Source organism: Protomyctophum parallelum, assembly GCF_964188405.1.
Source record: "Protomyctophum parallelum genome assembly, chromosome: 13".
Lineage (NCBI taxonomy): Eukaryota > Metazoa > Chordata > Actinopteri > Myctophiformes > Myctophidae > Protomyctophum > Protomyctophum parallelum.
Window position 1 is genome coordinate 42607369 of NC_139708.1, and position 27745 is coordinate 42635113.

At 42.2% G+C, this 27745-nt stretch overlaps 2 protein-coding genes across 4 annotated transcripts in view; one reads left to right on the plus strand and one right to left on the minus strand.

The window, feature by feature from the left end:
* LOC310868839 (histone H3.2) overlaps positions 1–27745 on the plus strand; it is a gene marked incomplete at its 3' end in the record, with an annotated part of 192888 nt that overhangs the window by 75260 nt on the left and 89883 nt on the right. The window lies entirely within an intron of this gene.
* Positions 6979–27432, minus strand: wipi1 (WD repeat domain, phosphoinositide interacting 1). Of its 3 annotated transcripts, none has more exons than XM_083780549.1 (13): positions 26969–27432; positions 25206–25288; positions 18351–18517; positions 18043–18139; positions 17230–17327; positions 16578–16670; positions 16223–16290; positions 14575–14682; positions 13538–13702; positions 12492–12599; positions 11022–11164; positions 10035–10135; positions 6979–7746 (listed from the first exon to the last, which is right to left on the minus strand). In XM_083780549.1, the coding sequence occupies exons 1-13, from the start codon at positions 27088–27090 to the stop codon at positions 7696–7698; spliced, it is 1404 nt and encodes a 467-aa protein (XP_083636675.1). In that variant the 5' UTR covers positions 27091–27432; the 3' UTR covers positions 6979–7695. The 3 variants fall into 3 exon arrangements, with proteins under 3 accessions (XP_083636675.1, XP_083636674.1, XP_083636676.1); XM_083780548.1 differs by having other exon boundaries at positions 18351–18520; XM_083780550.1 differs by lacking the exon at positions 10035–10135 and having other exon boundaries at positions 18351–18520.

Consider the following 27745-nt stretch of genomic DNA (forward strand, 5'->3'; position numbering starts at 1 on the left):
GCTAAATGTGTCATAATTTGATGACCTCGTCCTCATCACATATGTGTGACGACAGCTATGGACGTTTTTATCTGTTTTTCGTGCAAAAATTAATGCTTGCAATTGATTCAAATTCAGATGATTCCAGGATACTATGTGAGTGCTGGTATTATTTTCTATATAGACTACAATTGATTCATAATCATGAATAACCCCTAGTTTGACATATCACATGCTGCTTAAAGCATAATTAAAATGTGACATTTTTGCCTTAAATAGGTTTTTAATGGTACCCCAACTTTCAGACGCTGAATTGACCATGATCCACAATTTTTCAATACAACGATTTTTATGTTATTTGGATATTTTTTAGGGTTTAGGGTTAAACCATAAGGATTAAAAAAAAACGTTGAACGATACTATTGCAATTTAATTTGGGTCAAACCTTAGATTTAATAGCCTACATACATTGGCAAGTATTTCACAATACAGAGCCACAGATATCTTCCATAGACATACATTTAGCGGCATAAATGTGGTCCTCTACTTTTATATCCATGTGAAAGTTCTGGGATAAAAAGTTTGCTTAGTCAAAATATCTCCACTTTTTCACGAGCTTCCCCCAGACACCAATCACTCAGAGTAAAGGGGCCCGGAATGACAGCTGGACTGAATTTACCAAAACTTAATTCCTCTGATCACCACAAATGTCATCACAAATTGACCATGGAAGCACAAATGTTTGGGGCACACAATTGACAGGTGAGTTTTGAATGGTGCTGGGTAATTATTCAATCACACCACCTGCCAATTGTGTGCCAGAAACATTTGAGTTTAGTAAAAAAGTGAGTGCACGGTTAGGTTAAACGGTAGAATAATAATAAGACAAATAAAACCAACAAATACAAAAGGGGTCCTACACACTACTTTGACCCCCTAATAATATGAATGATAATAAATAATAGCTTATTACTTTTACAGTTCTACAGATCTTACAACTGTTGACAGGACAGCTTGTAGAAAATCAGCTTCCATCAAAGGTGAGTTCTATTAAAACAGACAAAACCAACAAACTGCTACATGGTTTAGTCATAACTGTGTGTAGGTGCTGTATGAATATTAGATTTATTTTCCAACTATAGGGAAGAACAGTGACCCGGCAGAACTGAGAATTGTTCTGATCGGGGGAAGACGTGGAGGTGCACCCAGTGGAAAGAGTTCAGTAGGAAACATTATCCTGGGCAGATATGCTTTTGAAACAAACAGAACAACAACTAAGAGCGTCATGGGACAAGAGATCGTGTCAGGGAGACTTCTCAAGGTGGTCGACACTCCAGGATGGATGTCTCAGTTTCCCCTGGATTTGACCCCAAAACTCACTCAGTTAGAAATCCAAGAGTGTGTATATGTGTCCTCCAGCACCCATCCATGCCTTTGTCCTGGTCATGCCATTGGACATGCCCTATGTAGGAACAGAGGCGTCAGCAGAGGAGCACGTGGATGTCCTCCTCGGTGAACAAGTGTGGAAACACGCCATTGTGGTGTTCACTGTAGCTGAGAAAAACAAAATGAAACTTGATCTCATTGGATCCAACTATGATTTTAAATACCTTACTGAGAAATGCGAAGGCCGCTTCCATGTTCTTAACATTGGTGACAGAGGAGATGGGAGTCAGGTCACAGAGCTGATGGATAAGATAGATCAGATAGTGACTAGTCGGCCTAATGGGTTTCCCTGTAAGACAGAACGACGTCAGAAAGAACAGTGTGTTCCTCTGTCCCCCCGGGCCACTTGCTGTTCTTCTGACGGTTCCTCTTTATTCAGCATTCACCAAAGCACAGAGAGCAACAATAGAAGAACACGTGACACTTCTGCCACAGGGACTCTGGAATCGCACTATAGTACTGTTCAACTATGGAGACGTGCTGGGAGACAGATGCATTGAGCAGCACATCGAGGCCGAAGGGGTAGACCTTCGCTGGCTTGTTGACAAATGCGGGAAGAGGTATCATGTTTTTGACAATACGAAGAGAGATGACCCTTACCAGGTCACAGAGCTGCTGGAAAAGATAGAGGAGATGGTGGCAGGAAATAAAGAACCTTTTGAGGTTGATCGAGATGATTCTGAGAAGTTGTCAGAGAAGATGAAGAACATGGAAAAACGCGTCCAGACATTCGTGACCAAGACACACAGACAAAGAGCTGTTCTGAAAGCTCTGTTTGAAGGTGATGCTTAAAAATAAAATAAAAAAGCTATCTGTACAGTATGTCCATCTGTCTTTTTGCGTGTCTGTCTGTAATTAATTGCTTTTTGGCTGGCTGGCTGTTGGCAGTATGTTCTCTGGATCTAGATAAGAATAATATGCAACTTTCTATTCCACAATATGGCAAATAGCATGACATTAAACTAAATGACCATGAGCTTTACAATACCATGATGATGGTTAATATTTAGTGATTATTTAGTTATAGTTCTGTTGCTAGGGAAAATACTTTCATGAATAAACCAAAGTCTTCAGGGACAAGTGCATTGGTAGCAGACGTTGAGATACAAAAATACATAATAATCTGCCTGCACACTGTCTTCACTTGCTCAATAGAGAGAATATATCTCCACTATGAGTATAAAAGATACAAGGACAGATAGATATATCTCCATAGAGGCAGTGAATGAATGCATCAATGCAGGTCAGATATTGTATCAAATTCAATACAAAGTATTTGGAAAACACAGAGGGTGTGGGGGACACGAGGGTTTGTGAGGGAATTTAAATGTTAAAAAAGAACCCAAGGTTTATGGTTATTCATTGGGCAGAATTGTCTGTAATGTTTCATATCTCTTAGTCTCTGAATCAGAGATGTAAATCGTTAAATCAGTCTTAAATTAACTAAGATATGTGTCTGTCAGGACAACGAGTCTCCCACATGTGAGGGTGATGCTGGTTGGTGGAGAGCACACTGGGAGAAACATGGCCGGAAACCACATACTGCAGAAGGTCGTGTTTAGAGTTACTCGTTTAAAGGTGAGTGATATTTCTCTGTCTGTTCTGTTCATTAGAGATTACTGACTCTGGCTTTGACTCTGTTGAATTTACATTTCACTGTGATCTGCACTGCTGGCCATATAACCTACTTACGTCCTTGCTGCTTGTGAATATAATCCATCTTCAGATACATTTAGTTTAAATGTTTATTTTTACATTTTGTATTTCTTTTTGTGGCATGTGGTGCTGACCAGAGTAATCTAGTAAGAGAGTGGCGACATTAGCGTTGACTCCCATTGTAACAATGGAATGCGGAAGTGCTCATTCTATCTCAATGGGATAGTTCCAGGCATAGGAGCAATGTTTGGAACTATAGCCCATAGGCACCCGCTTTGCGGCAAGATCAAAGCGTGTCGCTATACTCTCCTACTCTGGTGCTGACAAAGTTGTGGAGAATAATAAGACATTTGGAGAGTTAATCTCTGCCAAGTTTGAGAGGCAAACTCTTCAATGAAGAGAGAATAGGTTGATGTTTTTGCATACAAACTCCCAATTAAATATTGATTATTATGACTAACACACAGCACACCTCATATTGCAGGAGTTCAAAACGCAGCCTAAACTGACAGAATGTGTCATGGAACAGAACGAAGTGTTTGAAAGAAATGTGAGTGTAGTGAATTGTCCAGACTGGTTGACCATCACAGAAGATCCATCACAGAAGATCAAAGATGTGCTCCGCCGTGGTCTGACTCTGTGTTCTCCTGGACCGCACGCTGTCCTGATGACGGTCTCTGTCATGTCAAGTTTCTCTGAAGCCGACAGGAGATCGGTGGAGGAACACATGGAGCTGATGGGGCACCGAGTCTGGAAACACACTCTGGTTCTGTTCACATGGGGATGGTGGCTGGGGAACAGGCACGTGGAAGAGTACATCGAGTCTGAAGGAGAACCTCTGAGGTGGCTGCTAGAGAAATGTGGCTAACAGAGCTGATGGAGAAAATAGAAGACGTGGTGACGAGGAACAGAGGACACTTTGAACCTGGGCATGGTGTGAGACACAAGATAGTGATGTTTGAAAGATTGACAAAAAAGCAAACGTTAACAGAAGACGAATGGAAGAAGAGAGAAGAGGAGATGATAGACAGGATGCTGAAGGCTGTGGCAAAAGAGGCAGAAGAACCAACCCTCCCAGCTGTGAGGTCGACGACCATGGAGTTCAAACCTCTTATTAGTGAGTATCATTGGCAATTTATCTGCTAACAAACTTCACTGTGACTTCATTCTTTGTTCTCACAGTGGTCCTAAACGTAACATTTCTTCATCTGATAAACTGTGTGTATTCCTCTGTCATTTTTCTGTATGTTTCAGACTTTCTTCCGGACCTTCTTCAGGGTTCAGTTTATGGTTACCAGGTCAGGGTTTCTGATTGGCTGCTGAAGAGACATCCTGGACCAATAGCGTCCTCTTCAGAATATGGCACCATGACTGAAGATCCCAGCCAGGCTGACCCTTGAGTGATGAGCGTGAGAGATGAAGATGTTTCACACAGGTGAAGCAACAGACATTGCATTAACTAATTTATTTCACTAAAGAACATAGACACCTCCTCTTAGTAATAATAATGGATTGTATTTTTATAGCGCTTTTCTAAGCACTACGGACTGACTCAAAGCTCTTTTCAATGGTCCATTCATTCATACATTGGGAGGTGAAGCAGCGAACAGTCAACGCCAGCGTTCTGACTTTCCACATTACCACACCAATGGTAGCAACCACTGGAGGCAATGCGGGGTTCAGTGTCTTGCCCAAGGACACTTCAACATGTGGACAGGAGGAGCCGGGATTCGAACCTCCGACCCATGGATCATTGGACGGCCTGCTCTACCTCCTGAGCCAAAGCCGCCCAGTTGTTAGTGCAGTTGCATAGGATGAGTACAATACTCCACTTAATCTGTAGTTTAGTGATCATTTGCTGTTAGGGTTAGACACATTTTGGTCAACAGCGCCCTCCTCAGGATGAGACAGAGAAGCTCACACAATGTTAATTATTTAGTATGTACCATTTTCCTTACAAACATGATCATTGCAAGAACACTGATTCACTTTTTGCCTGTTCGTTCACCATGTGGTCATTATAATCTAGTAATATTTGTTTATTTTACCTCCCTAGTTCTTATTTCTGTTATAACCATCATTTTAGAGAAATGCATGGGGATCATTTTGATATCATTTTCACCCTGGAACTTTGAACCATTGGTTAATCCCTGTCAACATCATGCAATGCATCTCAATGTATGTCTAAATCAATGCATTATATTATGTCAAGGCTAAAGTATAGTCCAGGCTGCAGTCAAAATGATGAACTAACCATTGATTATAGACAAACCTGCATGAAAAAGTTAATGACTTTCCTCAACACAATTAATTGTGAATATAATTGAAATATAGATCCAGTTATTTGATCTTGCTTTATGGATTCACGTTTGTTGTATATATCCATGTTACGCATTGATGGATAATTTTGAATTATGAAGACATTGTTTGTGGATGTCCTAATCATATGCCCTATGACTTAATCAGGTGCCTTTGTATCTTCATGTCACGCTGTCCCACTGCGTGTAGATAAAATTGTTTTTCTCCCGTGTGCCACAGATTACATTTGTATCTGTGAGAAACTGTTGTTTGACCTTGTAGCAAGGCAGTCTTCATGTCTCCCCCTAAATATTATTTACGTCTTAAACGTTTTCCCAATCTTGATAAAAATGCTATATTAACCGTGTCCATTTGGTGACATGGGGAGAGACATTTGGTAATTGGCTGTATGTGGGATCTATTCTTTGTGCTCTCCGAACTAAAGTGAACTGGCTGAAACATTATGCTCCTGACTGGACATTCCTTTCTTTCGTGGATTCATTTATTCCTCTTTGGTATTTAAAGGTATTTTTCTAAAAGTATTTCATACTGAAAGTATTCATTATATATTGATCATTCTCCTAAAAAGTAAACCTGTTAAACCTAATTCTTAACTTAATAATATAAAGGTTTATATATACTATTTATATATACTATATTACTTTAAGGAGGTCTTCAGTTCTATTAATGGTCTACTGGTCTCACCTGTCACATCGGATGTGAAACAATGTCTAGGAGCACGTCATTTCTGATGTTTGCAGCAAAATGTCTTGATCACTGCGGGATTGTAGCGATAATACAAATATTTAGCAATTTAGCATTACATTTTCAATCAGATTAACACATCTGCAAGCTCACAACTCATCACACGCATAAAATAAAACTTTAAAAAAGTGGTTAAATCAAGTGGTTAAAATTCCGATGGTGATTCCACCCTAGATGTTGCCTAACCAGTAGTGTTGGTTGGTAAAATGGTGTATCACTGATACCTACGTCTCATTCATCACCTCAGCTTCACTATCACAGGTCTGTGCCCTGGTGCCCACCCATCCTGTACAGTGTTCACCACACATGAATTATAATATATATAATATAATATATAATGAATTATAATGGATACAATCCTCCCCCAGCCAGGCCTTCACATCCCCGTCATCCTACAGCCCCGCATGGGGTCATGTTTTGGAAACCTGGACCCGGCCGTACACATCACTGTGATTCACTTCAGCCTGCAGTGCATGTTCATGTCTCAAAATGATCAAAGGCAGCTAAATGGGCTACAACGCTATGAAATACTCCCACCTTGTGGGTACATGTAGAATTGCAGTATATCATGGCCTTCTTAAACTAATGGCCTACCGGTAAGGCATTTTTTTTTAAGATATTTTTTTGCGGCTTACGCCTTTTATTGGTTTTTTGAAGGGACAGACAGTAGGCTGACAGGAAACGGGAGAGAGATGGGGGAAGACATGCAGTAAACCCAGACAGTTACGCCACCGCCTGGGCCCGGTAAGGCATTTTTAAGGTTTTCAGGACAAATACAAAACACACACATACCCATACCCGATAGCAAGAAAAACACACAAGCAAGTGTTTGCTTTGGATAATGCCAGGCCTACTCCAGTCTACTTTATTTCTTTGTTTTTCTTAATTCTTTTTTTTTTTTTGGTCTTGTGTGCAATTTGCAAAATACTTTTGCACTTACAAATGATAATAGGCACATACATAAATACAAAACTACCCACTGAATTGTATCCAGGGGGTATTATTACATGTAAACATTTAATAACTTTCAATACAGCAAACGTACTCAAAATGAAATTAAAATTAAAAAACGTAATTATTTATCTTTAGGGTTAACTACAATTAAATGTATGAATATAATAATAAAAATAATGATAAAAAAAGTTATAATGTTGCTACAATAATGCAACTTAATACAAAATATTTGTCAAGTAATGTAGCTATGAAAAACTGGTTATACTTCTGCTCAGACATGCACCTCATAAGCCACTCTCAACAGTTCATTGGGTAACATAAGCACCCATTTATGGTCTCTTTAATTAGCAAATGGCATTTAAAATTGCCAACTCTTTTTTGTCTTTTCTTCAAAACTCATCATTACAGTTTCTGTTATTATTAATTATTCTCCGAACATGAAAACGATATCAGCCCCCTGAAATATTAATTTAATATTTTTGTTTTTGTCCTGGCTCACGTAACGCTGGTGTGTGAGTCCAGCGTCACTCACCAGCCACTCCACGCCTGTCTGTCTGTCTGTCCGCCTGTCCTGTCTGTCCTTCTACACATCCCTGCTCACTGGCGCCTCCCCTGACCGTCTCGAGTTCCGTTGCGGCACCAATTAATCTACCAAAAAAACAAACAAATGGAACAGACCGATTAGTGTTGTACCGTCTATGGAGGTTTATTTGCTCCCTCCCCGCCTATGGGCTTAGCAGAGTTTGGGTGATTTACATTCTCGTTTGTAATTAATTTAATGAGCTCTGTCTGGGAGGCACTACAGTGTCAGAAACAATAAAGGAAACGTGTTATAATGATTGCCTTCTTAACCCACATTAAGCACTAAATGCTAATAAATTGTCATTATTGCCTGTTGAACGTGGACCTATCCTACACTAACCAACCTGTCGTCTATTGATGACATGTCTGGGCATGTCATTGTAGGGCAAGATGTTCAGATTTTCCAAAAACACCTTGCAGATCTACAAGCTCACCTGTGAGTCTATTTTAGCATACCGATGAATATAAAACGTGGCTTGAGTGGTAAACTTACAACTTGAATTCAATCCATCAGGAAACCTAACCTCCCACGGGGCAGCACACCTAAACCTAACCTAACCAATGACTAGTCTAAAGTATGCACCCCCTCTAATGAGTTTGCAATGACGAGATGCATTTCATAATAGGCAATTGCAGGTCCACCAAAGAAAATATTTAAATTAAATAGAGACCTATTGAAATAGGGACTAACGCTCAGATTATATTTAAAATGTGTTCACTGTATTGCGTGGCTGTAATACAAAGCGCTATGATTCTACTTAATTGTCAGCTTTCACTTACATTCGTCTTGAGACGATACGTTTGTTTACATGGGTAAAAAGAAAGCAGGCAAAAAATACGACGTTTCGACCTTACGGTCTTTGTCAAGTATAAGCTTATACTTGACAAAGACTAACGTCGAAACGTCGTATTTATTGCCTGCCTGTCGCTGAATTAAAATTTGGAGCATCATTAAGTGAGTTGCAAGCCCCTGCTTTCTTTTCATTGTTCACCATTTCTACAGTTTTGGCTCAGCACCAATGGAGGATGTGCGTTACTTTTCGTACCCCGATTGTTTACATGGGTAGTAATTGTAAATATTGGAGGAAAAACAGACCTCTTTATATACATTGAACAAAAGTTATAAATAGCAAATTTTCTACAAAAGGGTTTAAGAAATCACTTTAAGAATTAATGTTAAAATAAATCCACAAAGGGCCTGTAATCAATCAGTCCCTTTACTTTATGATTTATTAATGTATACTTTTGTGCTTGCTTAGTATGAATCATACAGATTTAAAGCCATTTAAAACCACGTAGAAACTTGTTCTTAACCAGGAAGAAATGTGATTTAGTTTAGATTAGCTTCTAACTGGACTGCTTGACCCCACATGTCAAAACATAAAATCAGTTTAGTTATTTTTATGGTGTGGTATGATTTTTGTTATATCTATATGAACATATACATTCCAGAGCAGCTATACGTGTATTCATTGACTGAAACAATTCATAACCTCAGCATTATAGTCTAAATTCACTACATAAGCCATTCATCTTTAAAACAATGTTTAAGTGTATTCAGCTTTGAAACATTTGGAAAAATCTTTTCTTTTGTAACAAACTTGGCCTAGTAGTGGCCTCATTTTAACTTCATCATCATGAGTGTTGATTTGACATTCAGACTGGCTGATATTAACCAACCTTCTGAATTGTGGTTAATTAGGTTAAAGTCTCGAACATCACCATTAAAAAATAAAGAAAGAAAACAGCCGACCTAGATCAGCTAGTTTCACTATTCATTATACCACATTATACCAAGTACAGTCCAGAGTGCTTAAGTGGTTAAGATGTTAGCTTGTAGCCTTGGTATCTCAGCCTGCTCATTCCTGTCCAAGTGTTAAGCTGGGAGTTGGAGTCAGACACTGTGATAGGGTTGGGATCCGGATCCGACATTGAGAGACCGGAATCGGCTCCATCACATTTGGAACAGTTTCCGGAACTGATTTTTTTTAACCACACTGTCGAGAGCTGGTTATGTGAACTTGGTGTTCGGCAATACAATTACAACGCCCGTTGGTTCTCAAACGTTTTGATTTCAAGGACCACCGTGACACAGACCTGCTGTAAGGGTCCATTTGTGCACTTCCATGTGTACACTCTCAAGAGTTACAGACCTGTGAGGGGTCCATTTGGAACCCCCTCGAGGAACCAAGAGCATCCCTTTACCTCACCTTCAAATTATAGGCATATAAAGGAACGGTTAAGGGGAACCAGACCGTTAAATAAGAGGGCGTCGTTGATGGAACCAGAATGTTTAAACTCCTACAGAATCCCAACCCTAGAGACAGACAACATTAGCGCTTCAGGATGCTCACAGGAGGGAACTCGGTCTCGTCGTCCAGACAGACGGGTCCGGCAGCGAACTCGTGTTCGGGGATGACTTCTCCTTTCGCCGCTCCACCGTCCTCAGAGTAGCCTGGTGAGTGACAGATGGTTGATGGACGTAGTCATTTTGTACAACACCACCCTTACATCCCCCCCCCCTTTTTTTCCTTTTCTCCAATGTAGTCGTCGACTTGCACTAATTAATCGTCTCGCATTTCTGTTGCCACTGATGTTGTACCCCAGGCGGCCGTTCTCGTTATTCTTCATGCCGCGACTAAAATTATTTTATTTTTCAGTTGAGGCATAACATTTACTTTGACGCAGTTCCACCGATGAAAATTGTGAGAAGATCCCCTCTACACGCTCACAACGCTCATGCCATGCCGTGAAACATATTTCACAGGTTCTGGTCTGGAATGCATTTCCTTTACACTACTGGAAAAAAAAATTGTAGGGTCTGCACATCCCCACAGTTTATTTTAAACACAGTGCTGGACCCAAAAACAATCAAGTATTTGGTACGTGTGTCGTTTATAACTAATTGTTTAGAAGAACGTGATTATTGTGTTGTGCTTTTGGAGTGGAATCACACACAGAGAAGTGCAGCCAATGGTTTATTAACTGATTGAGTGATGACACCCACCGACTCTGACCCATGTAAGGGTTCCAAAGCCATACTTGATGAAGCCCTGCATGGGCCAAACGTTGTCGTTTGTTTACACAAAGTTAGGTGGCGGCTACTGAAAAAATACACTATATCAAGATTATATGCACATTTGACAGTGCTATTTTATTCTCACTTTGCCATTTTGTTCTCAGACACCAACTTTGAGCCGTGCTCAGGAGGGTGGTACTAAACCCTGGGTTCTGGGGGAACCCAATACTCCTAATAAAATGCTTCAAATACCCTAATTGACTGAGTTTGACCCGTATTCTTGGGACCCACACATGTCAGAGCTTTGACAATCACTACAGACCTGTGAGTGTCGCCGTCACTGGCCCCGTGGTCGGCATGGCAACGGTGGCAGCGTAGGACGGGCAAGGCTGTGTCGCAGGCGCCGTGACCTCCGACCCCTCTGACTCCGCCCCTTCCCCACTGTCCCCGTCGACGCCAAAGAGTCTGTCGGCACAAGACAATAGACAGCTACGGTTTGTCTAGTTTTTTTTTACTTTCACCACCATAAACACTAGCTTTCCTACTACCGGTACTCTGGGCATGTCATACTAGGTGAACATTCTGTGAACATAGCCAATCATTGTGAAAAAGATAGCAGCTATTTCTTTTTTAACTTTTGATTGTTTCATAGTTTTCTTATTGTTCATACCGACAGCAGTTTATACAGGTTATACAGTACTTTGAAAACACACACGCACATCCTCCTGCAGTGCTTTATTTTTTTGATTCGAAAATTCGTTCAAATATGGAATATTCTGTCTCTGTCCTTTTCTTTCTCTTTAAAGTTATTTGATGAGTGCTGTCATGTTCAAAGAAGTTTTACTCTGTCAAAAGTATAATGTGTTTGGTATCAAAGACGTTTTACCACCCACACACACACACACACACACACACACACACACACAATATCTAGGCGTGCCCCGAGATTTTTAGGCTATGAAAAGTGTGCCCTGGGACAAAAAAGGTTGGGAAACTCTGCTTTATCGCACCAAAAACAATGACTGATCTACAAGCCCATCTGCAAGCTCACAAGACGTTGCACTGCAACGGAGCTCGTCGATATTTCGGTGTGTGTGACAGACATACTTTCATAGAATCTAAAAAATGACAGAAATCAGTCGTGGCCTACTGAGAACTTGAATGCATGAAGTGTGATCAGCCTTTTATCAAACAGGAGGAAAAGGTGGACTGTGTGTGTGTTGTTCAGACCCTGAAAGAAGAAGAAGTCCGCACACAGGCTCTGCTCCAGTGGTGTTTTGTTTTATTTAAAACAAAAGTTTTAAATAAAAGAGATGAAGGCCGTTCACAGGCGAAACTTTTTGTGTCTAAACTAATGGTCTTTTAACCCATTTAGACCTGAGATCAGATTCTAAACTTGTCTTCTAAATCCTGACAGTTTTCTGAAAAAGCTATGTTTCTGTCAGTCGTTCTTCGATTAAAAAATAAATAACCCATTTTGGGCAGGAACCCATTTTGGTGTTGGCATCATGTCGTGCTTTAGCTATTGAAAAATAGCAGATCTACAAGCTCATAGCGCGCCACTCGGTGGCGCGCTATGAGCTTGTAGATCTGCTATTTTTTTTTAATCGAAGAGCGACTGACATAGAAGACATTTTTAGAATCTGATCTCGGGTCAGAATGAAAACTGTCAGGATGTAGAAGACATTTGTAGAATCTGATCTCGGGTCAGAATGAAAACTGTCAGGATGTAGAAGACATTTGTAGATTCTGATCTCAGGTCAGAATGGGTTAAACTTGTTCAGACCCTGACCTGTGTTGGTGATGCAGGACACACTCTCCTCCGTCCTGCGGGTCCACGTTGTAGACGAACAGCTGCCCGTCGGCCGAGGTCACAAACAGCCGCGGGAGTTTCTGGATCCTGAAAAACATTCCGTTCAGAACGCTTTCCGTCAGTTTTGAAACGCAAACGACGCCCGAGTCTGTCGTGCGCCCATTGGTTGCCGTTTCGTGGTTGGACTAAAATCCTCTCTCTCCATCCACTACCATTGAAATAATGTGTTTTTCAGTTGCTTCGTATTGATATTCTGTGCATTCAATCCTAATTTTAAACTTGGGTGTCAGTAAAAAGGAACATCACAGGTGCAGCATGGTGACTGGGCATATTATGTTTGTTTTTATTTATTTTTCTCCCAAGAATTATGCTAATTCAACATAAACAAGGCGGAACCATGGCGGAACAAGGCAGAAAGAGCCTGCTGGTTAGTCAGTCAGGGAAACAATCAGAAGGCTGACAAATGGTGACATTCCATTAAGCCTGGAACCCCACTGTCCGACTGTGTCCAATAATCACCGTAAAAAGGCTTTATTCCAATTGAACATTATTTCATATTCCATGAACATTTACGGCTTAGGACACTAAGGACAGGAATGAGGGAACAAAACCACGTCTTCAGCACACACACACATGCATGAAATAGAAGGACATGCACATCCATTCCAAACCCTACAATTGGGCAGGCGCTCGAGCTTGCACAGTCTTCATCAGATACAAGAAGTCTTTATCGGTTAACTGTTGAGAAGAAGAGGAGTCTGATGAAGAGTGCAAGCTCGAAACGTCACAATACTACAATTGATTGAAATAGAGACCAATAGTGTGCAAGCGTTTTGTTTCCGTTTGTCGGCACAGTCACACACAAGCACTCACACATTTAATTCAATACATAGGACCGCAATCCTTTTAGCATTATTGTACTGTACTGTGTACTTTCTGCAAACTGTTAATAAAGTATTCAATTAATCAATCAATCAAACAAACAAACACGCACACAGTACCCCACAGCCGGAGGGAAAACTCACGTAGCGAGTGTGCAGGCGTTCCTCTGGCCGGACACTAGGAGGCGCACGGTAGCGAAGGCGCGGTCCTGGCTCATCATACCGGACACCTGGGCTGGGAGGTAGCTGCTGGCCGCCGAGAACATCTTCCCCACGTAGGCTGTCCAGGTGGGAGCCTCTTCCTGCAGACTGCATAGAGCCAGGAGAGGTTAGCTGAGGTTAACTGCCGGTTACCCGGAAAAACGCTTGCCCCTACGGCAAATGGAAGCTGCGTTCGAGCTTCATTTTCCATCCACCAGCTGTCTTAAAAACCCGGAAGAGACGCCGGCTCTGAGCGGAGGTTAACTTAACAACATACACCCTGCTGCTAGGCAGGAGAGGTAAGCGTAACCACATTAACCCTAGTTTGGGCATGTCAATGACAAATTATTTTGAAGATCTTAAATAACTAGTGCTGATCATAAAGATGATATCAAATAACTAAACATTTCAAAGGTATCAGATCCACAAGCTTGCGTTGCAGCACGCTGCATTATATTGTGAGCTTCAAGATCGACTATTTTCACATACAAAATTATATAGGGCTTGCATTAGGTTTGCTTGCTTAGTCCATTTAGCCTGGAGGCCGATTGTAGAAAACGCTTTCTAAGTTTACTGCAGAACTTTATTAACAAATGACAAAATATAATCATGTTGCTATATATATATATATATATATATATATATATACTGTACATAGCAACAACAACAATAATATTGTAAATGTGTGTTGACAAATAAGTTGTATTGTTACTGTGAAGATGATCAAATAAACTAAACTAAACTATGGTAAACAATAACCCGGGGTTCAGATCAGCTGGTCTCGGTATTACCAGTGAGAATATGATGGGACAGATATCATACAGACATACAGCATCAATTTACTGGAAACTCAATGACAAACATCCTCAATTATCAATGAGCCGATTCATCCCGATTCCGTTCTGATCTCTAAGACAACACATTGATGCCAGAATAATAATGGTGTTGAGGTCCATACAAGGATGTGTGTGTGTGTGTACCTCGGTCCGTGTTGTTCAAGTTTAAAGATGTGTACAGTCTCTGTGTTGCTGGACGCGCAGAGGAACTGACCGTCTGGACTGAAGGACAGAGAACTGATGCTGACGTACCTACACACACGCACACGCACACGCACACACACACACACACACACACACACACACACACACACACACACACACACACACACACACACACACACACACACACAAGAAGAAATACATATAGGATGTGAAACCCAAAGACAATTCCTAGTGCTTTCACCACATAGAGTTATATATCTATAGAGAAGACACCCGAGTTCTCCTCCCATCCACTTGCATTAAGTTGCTCAAAAGCGCATGAGGCGGATTCACTCCTCCTTCCTGGTAGGAACAGAGTGCATTCTGGGATGGATTGCAATGGTGAGTGGCCCCAAACACATGAACGCGCTGCCGTTGAACGCGCACGAGCGTCGTCCGTCGTGAACGTGTACAATGTTAGTCAACGGACAGCGCGTTCATGTGTTTGGGGCCAGGCTGCAATACCTTCATTCGGCCACTATGTCCATTTCGCCTCAAGATTTCCTCTGGGTGCCTTCTCTATTCATATATATACTCTAAGTTTCACCGCCCTAAACTCAAATCATTCTACCACAGTGGTGTGCTTCTAAAACGTATTGTTATTTCAAGGATGCCCATAACTCTGAATGTGTGCCAATGGAACCAAATGGAGCGGTTGCTGAACATTCGGTTCCATTTCTACCACTCTAGGAGACACAGAACTGTAAGGATCCATTTGGAACCCGATCAAGGACCCGTGAGCATCCCCGGACCCCGCCCTTCGAGACCCACCCATCTCCAGTTACAACTATAAATCACACTGCTTCGGCCTACAATGGACTCTGCATTCCGAGCATACTGTTACTGTATGCACATGCATGCCTGTGTATGTAAAGTGCCGGGCAGGCCAACAGAAATGCTATACTTAATTCAAACCAGTTAAGGGATTAGAAAGAAACCAGGTGTTTACTGCCGGTAGTACTAGGTTCTTGCACGTCTGGTGTGCATGGCATATTCATACTGTGTTCACACTTGCAGATACAAAGCTACAGCCTACCATTCATTTCCAATTGAAGCCTGCGACATGAAGATACAAAAGCAACAGCCTACTTTTTTTAGATTAGATTAAATGTATTGTCACTGCACAGTATACAAATACTTTGACAATGAAATGAATAGTGGCGTCCAACCAGAGTGCAATACAGTAATGCAGTAATGGGAATAAATACACTTGTTGTTGAATGTACATAATGTACAGTAGTATATCATATAGGAAATAAATAGAAAAATAGGCAATGAAGTATAAATAGAAATAAGGAGTATGCATATATATACACACCCACCCACACAAGCCATAACATGCTAGTGTATGTATGGTGTGAGCATGAGAGTTCATTTGTAGCTGAAACAAGTTGAGCTGGCTTCAACTGCTGCTACAGAACGACCGAGTATTGTTTAACTATCGAAAACCAATTATTTTCCCCCACATTTCTCGCTCCATTTTGTAGCTTTGAATCTTTTGCAGCTGCCAGTGTGAACGCAGCATCAGTTCAGTGCTCATATATTGGGTTTTGACTTTTGACACAATTGACAGAATTTGAACTCGTACCTCGTACCACGGCGGAACTCAAACAGGCGTTGACCCTCAGGAATGGAAAATACTCTGATAACTGTGCCCTGAGTAGAGAATGACAGAGAGAGAGAGAGAGAGAGAGAGAGAGAGAGAGAGAGAGAGAGAGAGACGGACAGAAGGATTTCATTAGAAGTCATATTCATACAGGGTATTTGATGACAAGTGATACGCATTTCATTCTGAGCACCTTGACCACAGTGCTTGCTGTGTGTATCATGTTAGTCCACTGTAGCCAAGAGGTCATCACACGGTTTATAGCATGATGGATTACAGATTGTTAGGCTGTAATCTGAGATGCATGATATTGAGATTTATAGCTGCAGTCTCTCACCCTCTCGGAGGCACTGGCGAGCTTGGTGCCTGAACCATTGAAGGTGAGAGCTGCAAGTGGACTGTCGTGAGCTGGAATCATGGTCACTGTGCTCTGAAAGAGAGAGAGAGAGAGAGAGAGAGAGAGAGATAGAGAGAAAATTACAGTACTATTAAATGTAGAATAAAAAGTGCTAGCTTTCAAATAATCTCTCAAGACAGATTCAGAAAATTCAAAGGAAAAAAGTAAAACACCAGGGGGCACTGTTTTCACCCCTTTTTGCCGATGGATTTCCAGATTGGCTTTCTAATGAAATATAATTTATATCAGATTGTTCCTCCAACCCAAATTTAGCACAAACATGAAATGATTATTCTACTACTCTGCCACGGGTAATGTGGAAAAAGCCCTGACATCACCCATTAAATTAACCCGTTTCTTTCAAAACCGCCCTGAAAAAGCATCGGTCAGAAAGCTACAAGTGGAGTTAAATATCAATTAATTCCCATTGAAATGAGGGGTCACACTTTGCATATTGACTTTCACCAAATCAGCTTTTTGATTAAAAAAAAAAAAAAGCACCTTCAAGTTCGAATCAACCGCATGCATTTAACAATTAACATTTGTACAAGAGCAACAACAACAACAACAACACATCTGTGTCCGTTCTCACCAGGTTGTTGGCATCGTACACTATGATCTCTCCGATGGTGGCACTGCCAGGGTAGGCCAGGTATGAGTTGGAATGGTTGATGGAAAGAGCACATAGACCTGAGGAGAGGACAGGCATGAAGCAGTTATGAGGAGGACCAACACGAGACTAGGCAAAGAAGAACAGGGAGGCGGGGTTAGGGCCGATTCATACTCCTATTTTAGAGGCCAATAAAAGTCGGTTCGGCTCTGTAGAGCCTACAATGTGACGTCATTTGAGGTTCGGGGGGGGGCGGGTACCGTCCTAAAGTCGGCTCTTCGGTGCTACTGAGAATTTCTGACGAGCAGAAATCATTTCGGCACTACAGCGCCGAAACAGCGGTAAAATAAGAGTATGAATAGGCCCTTAGAGTCGATCTCCTTCCTGACGGGTTCGTGTCATCTCCTAAAAATGAGTCTGGAAAGTGACTCGGCGGAAAGCACGCACATCTCTAAATAACTACGGTGCTGAACATAAAGATACGCACAGGAAAACATCGTTTCGACCCCTTATGGGTCTTCGTCAGGTAGAGCTACGAAACGGTGTGCGGACTACTTCTCCTTTTCCCATTTAAGTTTTTTCGACCTGCATTCGCCTGGAAGCCAACCAGACAAATCTGCCACACTAATCTGGCCATGCCAGGCTCAGCCTGTGTTTTGCTTTCAAAAGAAAAAGTATTGTACTGTGTGTAAATGTACTTTGTTTCTTTTACCCGTTATTGACCAGTTTGTCTTGCACCTGGGCTTGTTGTACTGGATGTGTAAGCAATACATTTGTATTGGTATCATGTCCTACCTGAGGGGTTGGCTGGAGTGTTCAGCAGCGTCTTAAGAAGCTTCATGTCTTTGATGTTGTGGATGTAGATGGATTCCTCCAGGCAAACCACCAGCCTCTGAAACAGACAGACAGGCCTCAGGCTATTTATATAGCGTCGAACACTGCCCCGTCCGGTTCGCCGTCTCCAGAAGTCACGGGGCAAATTGTGTTCGCATAGGACGCTTCCGATTCAGTGGATTCGGACCGCCAAGCCTCCGCGGTAGTAGGCCCGTCACAATTACTACATAATTACTATTATATTATTCATTTTTATCTTTGCTCCTCACCTGCCTGTTGAGTCGGACGGCCAGGATGTCGTTGGAGTAGCTGTAGTTGCAGATCTCCGTGCCCTTCTTGAAGTGGTAGACGTTCATGCGGCGCGGCATGGACGTGCACACCACCACCACCAGGCTGCTGGAGAACAGGCGCTCCACGATGTACACGTCTGGGGTGTCTACTGGGAGGGCAGCGGGACAAAGAGATGTCTGTCACAGTCTGAGTGGGAGTGTGGGTGTGTCTGAACCACCTGCATTCTATCCCCTGCAATCATGCCCACAGTATTTAAGTCTCAGTCTCTCTGCCAGATTGTCTTGTGACCTTCCAAGCATCCAAGCCATATTCAAGCCTTGTCTTACTGACCTCTGCTTTGCTTCTCCTAGACCACGATTTTTGCCAAGCCCTTGCCGGTACTGATTTGCCCTTGCTGACTGCCTTTGGATTTTGACCTTTGCATTCTACAGTTTTGATTTTTGCCTGCCCCTTGCCCGTTTTGAAGTTTTTGGAATAAAAACCCGTTTCTGTGACTTTGTGTCTGCATCCTGAGTCCTTTCCACGTGTGCCTGACAATGTCAACATCTGGAGTGTCACTGTCTACTGGGGCTCCGCCTGTCTCCTCGTGTGGGTGTGGGTCATTTACGAAAAAGCTCTTTAACCCATTTTGACCTGAGATCCGATTCTAAAAACGTCTTCTACATCCTGACAGTTTTCTGAAAAAGCGATGTTTTTATGTCAGTCGTTCTTCGATTTTTCAAAAATAGCAGACCTACAAGGTCGTATCGCGCCACTCGGTGGCGCGATATGAGCTCACACAAGTTCACACAAAATACTAGTCTCGCATATCCAGCCAAATATTCCACAATCTCCGAAGGGCAATATAGAGTCTGGAACTACACCTCCCGAAATCCGAGTAAGGAAGCTGCCATTTCCATTCACGGAAATATATTTTAAAATATCTTTAGAGCTAATTTTTTTATTTTGTTTTTTCTGCTAAACAACAAGCTATATGCTTAGATGATTTCTATTTATATTAGGATAAGTGGGGAGGAGGCTCCACTTCCGCTTTATATTTTACTCATGATAGAACTTCCGTTGCAAGTCTGGTACAAAATAGGCCGTTCGGCGACGAAACTATACGTATATTAACAAAATAAATAGCCAAAAAACAATGCAAAGACAAATATCTTTCCAGGACTCTTGATGAATTCCAGGCCCTTTGATGAATTCCAAACTTCTTCCAGGACTGGAAAATATTGTTTTCTAATTTCAAAATATGTCCAGGAATTTCATGACCGTGGGAACTGGGAAACCTGGGGTATTATCTTGAGTGACATGACACATGATATGTGTGTAGGTCTGTAGTCCACTAACCAGACTAACCAGACGAACTATTCTGGGGGTGGACATTTGACAAAAAAAAGAAACAATCTACAAGCTCACAGATTGGATATGTTTGGCAAACACAGTTGGTGTGAAGAGGGGAAAAAAGATAAACAGCACACCAGGTAAGAGGAAAGATATGTTTTGTTACTGTGGGCGCCAACTGCTCTAAAGTAAAAATCACACTCGTGTGAAGTGAGGAGCGCATACATCATACATAGATCACATTCCGTGCTCAGCCAATCAAATCATCACAAAGGAAATTCCACTTTTGTCGTCTTCACTTTTCTGACCTCACTTTTATCCTCAATATGTAATTTGCTCAGCCAATCCAATCATCGCTATGTATGGGGTGATCAGCCAATCATCAGCCAATGTTTGTGTTCACACAAACCCTCAAACCTGGCCATAGGAGGGCCCCTCAAAGATAAGTAGGATTGTACATGCAGGGCCTACAGTCTACAATCCTTCCCTCTGTGGCTAGCTTGTTTAGATGCCCCAACAGAAAGAAAAAAAACGGCTGCTACCGTACCTGGTTCATACAACCTGAAGGCGTGATACATCTCCAAGGAGGCACTGACTGTACTATACTGTACTCATCTGTATGTTTGTTCCGTTTTGCACGTTTTGATTCATCTATAGATGACAGTGTGACAGCGAGGACATATGCCACACACCTTTTTTACCATGGACCACCAGATCGCGAGTCGGCATCGTTTATGGTCGGACCCCGGTACTATTTGGCGGGTTTTATTATCTTAACTGGGGCCATGCTTAAGAGGGACGGCCGGGGCATTCGTATTGCGCCGCTAGAGGTGAAATTATTGGACCGGCGCATGACGGACAAAAGCGAAAGCATTTGCCAAGACTGTTTGCATTAATCAAGAACGAACGTCAGCGGTCCAAAAGTTATTTTTGGCAAAAGCGACGCGGTCATTTAACAAATACATCAATTTGTCTTTACGGACTGTACAACCAAAGTGCCCTGAAGGAGAAGAACGTTGAAGGAGATCCTAAAATTAACTCCAGTGAAGGTTGAGGATAAAAGAGCCAAAAATGGTAAAAGCAAAGAAGTTGCTCATTTGGTGTAACAAGACAGAGAAACGGCATCTGAACTTCATGAGGCCAGCCTGTGATGTCAATCAACTATGATGTAATTGCATGACTTTGCAGCAAAACAAGTCCTTATATTATGTGCGATTTGTGAAACAGTATGAAAGGAGCCCACATCCCCACTGAGGACTTTAATCCATGTACGGTAGTTACAATATGACGTACAACTCCAAATTTGGGCACGACCTCAGCCAGGATCTGAGCCCCATTTACTGCCATTACAATTTTTTAGTTAAAAAGCCAATATCGTGTCATGTAGTTTGCGGAATTAGCCCTACACAAAAACAGACAAACACACAGACCCTCTTCTAGATGCTGTAAAAACATACAATGCAGCCGTTGTTCCTCCCCAACAGCATGTCGAAACATTGCGTGCAGATCCGTAGGCCGGCACTGTTTGGATGAAATGCCCTGTTCACAGGTTTATACAAACCTGTAAATATTTAGTCCAACGCATATTCATTCCACGAGTGCACTGGAACTCAAACTAGCCTTTGTTACATCATGATTTATATCTCACCATATGGCAAGAGAGCAGAGCCAGCATCACGGAGCCAAGCTGTGATATCATCCTCTATAGTCTATAGATGACGTACAGAAGTTATTGATGGTATATCTAGGCCTCGCAATTATTTGAGATAATCGCAATATTTTTTGCATAATTGTCAATCGTTTCCATGTTGAAAAATGTCCATGCATTTTCAAACGTTTTTCAAAGACTGTGAAAAGAGGAGCGCTCTTATCATCATACATCACATTCCGTGCTCAGCCAGTGCAGAGACAAATCATGCCAGACAAATTATTAAAGGTGTCAAGTTATTCGTCAATTGCCCTGCAGTGCAATTTGTGATTACGAAGCAAAGCCTAAAAAGGCAAACAGAAATACAAATTGTAACGTTCCAATGTTCAATGCAAAAAAGAAACACACAATAAAATTGTTAATCACAATTATTTACGTGACAATAAATTGTCAACTAAAATGTGTAATCACCAGTTCAGTGGCCCTGAGGCTGTGGTTAGAGAGACAGTGCATCCCTGCTTGGCACTCAGGGTTGTCCCTGCGACATACTGGCTACCAGCGTCATGTCCAGGGGGTGTACTTGTACATCAAGCTGCCTCACGCTACAGAAACAGGACAGGCTCTTGCCCTGTGGGCCTCATGTCTCGACAAGGCTTACTTAAAGTTAAACGTGTAATCGTGACAGCCCTAAGCATATATGAACCAAATGAACTTTCATTCCTAATCGCTTCTGGGAAGATACACAGAAACCTGATAATTGACCTGTGTGCCCTGACAACGTGCATTTCTTTATTTGACATGGGAGGGTACTGTTAAATCAATAGACACTGTTCATAGAAACCGCATCTATTCTGTTTTGGATAGTATAACGTGAATACTTCTGTTCGTGTTCACATTGAGAGTAGAGCCCAGCTGGTGCTGGATGTTGGGGGACGATGCCAATACCGATATTAGGGGGGGGGGGGGAAACAATATACCAAAATACAAAAAAATACAAAGAAAAACAGCAGCTCATTTTTACATTTGTCTTAGAGAGCATCAGAGTTACAATTGAGACATCACTTGCATTGTCTGACCCCAACTAGTAGTATCGGATTCGGAAGTACACATTTGTATCCTAGCCTTCTATTCTATTCCAGGAGCCCGCCTTCTCAAGTGTCAGTCGTCTCACATTGAAAACAACCCATCTACACGTTCACAGCACCATGACACGTGTTGTGAGCTTGTAGACGAGTTGGACTGATTGCACATATCGATGCCACGCATACATATCGACCGCATGCAGGCATATACAGAGGACCAAAGCAAGGACGTTTTTTAAAAGGAAATGGTTAAGACAAAATATGATTTTGTGCAAGATATGTTTAACTGTTAAACTACCTCAAAAACAGACATCGGACAAGGCCACAAACTTAGTTGACACCATGATACACCTGCTAACATCTCCCTGACTGTGACACACACATGCGCGAGCACACACGTCACACAGTTCTGTGTATGTATGTTATGAGTAGCTGTTTCATGTTCTAACCTTGCGTCTTTCTATCATAGCTATGTGATGAATGATGACCTAATTTACCCTCTGAACCAATTACAATCATCACAGCCTAATAGATCATATACTGTAGTAGATCATATACTGTAGTCGATATATGATCTCATATACAGTCTTGAATCTACGTATATTATTAGTACAGAGTCAATATGATAATCTTTGAAGGCAATGATTCATTGCCTTCTTTCTATATGATTTTGTGTGATAATCCTAATCTCTAAAGAGCCGATGAGTCATGTGTTCTAGTTGTTCTACACATCACTATGATGATGTCATCGTCAATAGCAGCCACTGTTTGTCTAGCCTTCAGGGTTGTTGTTGTTGTTGTTAGGTGTGAACATTCTAGAAGTATAGTAGGTAAAAATGCAGGATTATGGTTAGTTTCCGTAAGGGATCATGCACTGTCTGGTCAGATGCCAGCTATGAGGAAATAACCACACCACAGACTAGTGGTGCTACAGAAGTGGTTCCCAAACTTTTCTGGACCCAAAAGAGAGAAAGAGACTTCTGCCCAAACTAGTGAAAATAGCAGATCTACAATAGCTCCACACGCCGCAAGCTTGTAGATGGTTCCACTACTACGTCTTAAACATTTGTTTTCTAATTTATCTAATTTCTTCGTGAAATTACTGAATTTAGTTTTTAATTCCTCAAAATCGAAACAATTATAATTGAAAACAAAATGTAAGAAACTAAAAATAAAAGAGACCCATGAGCATGTGTCCGCGACCCACAAATGGGTCCCCCGACACAGTGTTTGGGAACCAAAAGTGAGTTAGAGAGTTAGATAGGATTACGGTTAGTTTCCGTAAGGGATCATGCACTGGGCAGATGTCATGTACGAGGCCATGGGAGGTACTTGTGTTTCAACAGAGGGGCCATGGGGAGGTACGGGTGGTGGGGAGGTATGGGTGGTTCAACAGAGGGGGCATGGGGAGGTACGAGGGTAACGAGGCCATGGGAAGGTACGTGGGGTTCAACAGAGGGGGCATGGGGAGGTACGAAGCCATGGGAAGGTACGAGGTGGTGGGGAGGTATGGGTGGTTCAACAGAGGGGGCATGGGGAGGTACGGGCACCCTGGGCAAGACCTACGCTGAAAAGACTATCAGCGGAAGTTGCGGGATACGGAAATGACGTCGATGACGTTGACAAATCAGTTTACATTCTCCGCGAATGAAGTGTTGTGATTGGTCGGGAAAATATCGTATCCGGGGGAAATACATTTGACGGATGTTCCGGAGGATACATCCGCCGATAGCTTCTCTGCCTTACGGTGTGACCAGGCTTTTCTTTTCGCAGATAAGTAAGCCTGGGACCGAGGCTAAGGCACGGGGAGGTACCATACAGGTGGTTCAGAAGCCGGGGTGAGGATTTGTACTGCAGCGGTCTGGATTGAGAATGGCGACCCAGGCTGTTCTGATACTGAGCTCTCAGCTATCTGCCATAGAATCTAATACAAAATAATGTAATCACGCTTCCTTGACAATGTAACTATAATCGAATTGTCCTTTTTAAAAACATTAATCTGACGTAATAATAGTTACTTCCCGATCCCAATTACATGTAGCCAGTCTCTCCCCAACCCTGCTGGCACTGATATCTAACTGTTGCAATAAAGAAGGTTAGCCAATGGAATACAACCACCCTAAGGGCTACTATCTGTACCGAGTATACCCCTAGGCCTACTGCACATAGTCTTGAGAAAGATTGTGCTATTTGTCCCAAAGAAAAGTGTCTGCAAAAGATTGCTGCCATTTGTTTAAAAATGACGCAATCTGACATGTCTCTATTTACACAATGCTATTGCCTGTATATACTTTATTTTTTTAATTATATTTTAATTATATTTTGACACTTGACAATGTAAAAACGTATGTTTTCTCGTGCCAATAAAGAACCTTTGAATTGATATTGTGTAGCTGTGAACACATTATGCATGTCTGTTCTTCTGAATGAACTGTAATTCACAATTATACGGATGTAAACGAGAGATTGTATTTTTTCTTTTACGTCCGTTGTTATTAGTAGGGTTATTGAAAATGAATACAACACCAATCCGAATGATGTGTGTGTTATAACAAGCCCTGTAGCCCCCTGGTTTTCTCAAACTGTCAGTGGGCAGATGGCCATCTAGTAATTACACAGAGTAGAGCGGACACTTTTCTGATGGTGATTTTAAACAAAGCAAAACACATCGGAGCAGTCTGAGATAAGACTCTGTGCGAGTGAAACATAAGCTCCTCCTAGCAGGGGTTAGGGAGGCTGTGGCGGGCTTTAACGAGGAGACACACACTCACCACTCTCATGGATGCAGTCCAGCTTTTCCACAGAGGTCAAAGAGAACAGCTTGTAGCCCGTCTTTGTGCCCACAGCCAATGACCTGCAGCGTACACACACACACACACACACACACACACACACACACACACACACACACACACGAGAGATCAAACACTTGACATCAACTTCTTGGCTGGCTTCAGACTTGAATATACTACATGATCTGCTGTTATGCCCAATATACATGTAGCGTGACCAGGTTCAAAGGAGGTGGTTGAGTTGAGTTGGTCTTTGTTTTGTTTGCAACCCTGTCAAAGCGTTGCATGACCCATATTTTGGTCCTAAGCTGGTCGCTGGTTGAGAAACACAATTGCCTTACAGAGAGACCAACAGTGTTTGGGTTTGTTTGGGGAAGAAAAGTGAGGGAGTCTTCAAGGTGCCCACATGTGGTTTCCAGTTCCACCAGTGCACTGCTGCGTGCTGTGACTGCTTGTGAAGCAGTTTTTTTTTTCCCTGCCCGTTCTTGTCTCGTCATGTTTGCTGACAAGACGGAACGTGTGGAAAGTCACTGAACAATACATCACAGTCCGTCTTCACTGGCCAGTGGCCACCCACGATAAATCATGAATTATCTTATATTTTTAAAGTTGCACGCATGCAGCATTGGCTTTTCGTGTAAGTAAACGTTCACAATATGTAATAATTCATTGCATTTCTTTTAAAGGAATCCTGCTTTTGGAGTTGCCTAATTATATGATGAAGCCAAAAAACCAATCAAGCTTTTACGTTGTTTTGTTTTTTTTCCCACAATGAGATTAACTTTTAATGGGAAAAATATATATAATCTTATAACACCTTATCAGTAGTGCAATTGAGGTGAGTTTGCAGTCAACAACATGGCTACTAAAAGTTTTCAGTTTTTTACACTTGTGTAACTTAAGCCCAAATTATAGTTTAACAATAGCATAGCAGATATTCTACCAAGTTTGTAGATTTTGGTAGTGTAAATCAGACATTGCATTATGACAGTGGTTCTAAAAGTTGGGTCCAGGGACCCCCAGGAGTTCTTGGGGGGGTTTCCACTTTCCAGTGGTTTGTAGCATCACTGTAATTTTAACCACTTTGGCTTTTGCTACTTTTGCTTTGGATTGAGTGAAGAATGGAGATTCATTGTGTCAGTGTGTGTGGGATTCAAAAACAAAGCTTGTACTTCTACTATATTTGAATAATCTTGGATAATTTAGATCTCTTCTGGCTGGGGGTTCCATTCTGGCACCAAATATTCTCAGAATGGCCAAATAACAATCCATATCAAATTATCAATGTGGTGGTCCTGGGCTTCACATGGACAAGTTTGAGAACCAGTGCATGATGAAACCCAAAACAAAGCAAAAGTGTGCCATGGTGTGTACTGTAGTGTGGGATGTAAATAATCTCCTATCTATGTAGATGGCTAAACTCTGGCCACAATAGTGAGTAACGGGACAGGAATTAGGCTTGTTGTGATCCTGCTGTTTACTATGCAAATGAACGCAGTAAAACGAACCTTCATTATTATAACAGTAGGCTTATTTAGATTATATTGCTTGCTCCTCACTGGCGGCGGCCGCTTTAAATCATAAAAGCCTCAAAGCTCCGTCTGTATTTGTTTATATCCCCGAGGCGGTGTACTGTAATTACGGTCAGGAAGGAAACAGCTGTTAAATGATTGAGTTCCAAGAATCCAGTCAGAACAATGTAAAACCCAAAAACCCAAGAAGACAAGTGGTCGCTTGCTTACGTGGAGTCCTGGTTGAAGGAGGCGCAGCCGAGCCCACCGGGCCCGGCGGTCCCCGGCGGCCCGACTCCGGGTCCCGGTCCCGGCCCGCCAGGAGTCCCCTCGGCACCCTCTCCCGTCTCCATCCCGATCCCCAGCGGCCTCCTTCCCTCCCTCCGCCCTGGATTGGAGGCCCTGGCCTGGGATCGGCTGCGCCTCTCGGCTCGATGTCGGCGGCCGTTACTACGAAGGGATCCAGTTGAAAAAAAAGCAGTGGGACCACCGCCTTTATGAGGCTGAATGTGACGACCAACCACTGTGAAGAATGTTGGGAACCGCGCTGCGAGAACTCCGGATAATAAAACCACTCAGAAAACGGGCAGTTGGAAGTGTTGTTTTTGTTGAGGGGAGAGAAAAAAGAAGCAGAGCCAGCCAGTCAAGCAGGGACACTGACTGAGCTGAGTGGAGCCAACGGGGAAACAAACTGAGGCAAAACAAGAACAGCTGACGGACCCCCGACGTCATCCAGCCTACTCTGTCCCGCCATTGGCTGGACGGAAACCTGCGCGCTCGCCCGATTGGTCGGGCGTACACTGTAGTTTGTGTTCATTGGTCCCCTGGCATGACGAGGGCGGGAGCGTGGTGGGTGCAGTTTATTACTATATTTTATTATTTTATATTATATTATTATTATTCATCATATGCAGTATATAAGATGATGTCTGGCAACATAATGTGATGTCTACTTGTTTGTCTGTTGTCTTTTTGTGTCTTATTGTTTGCTCATGAACAAAGTATACA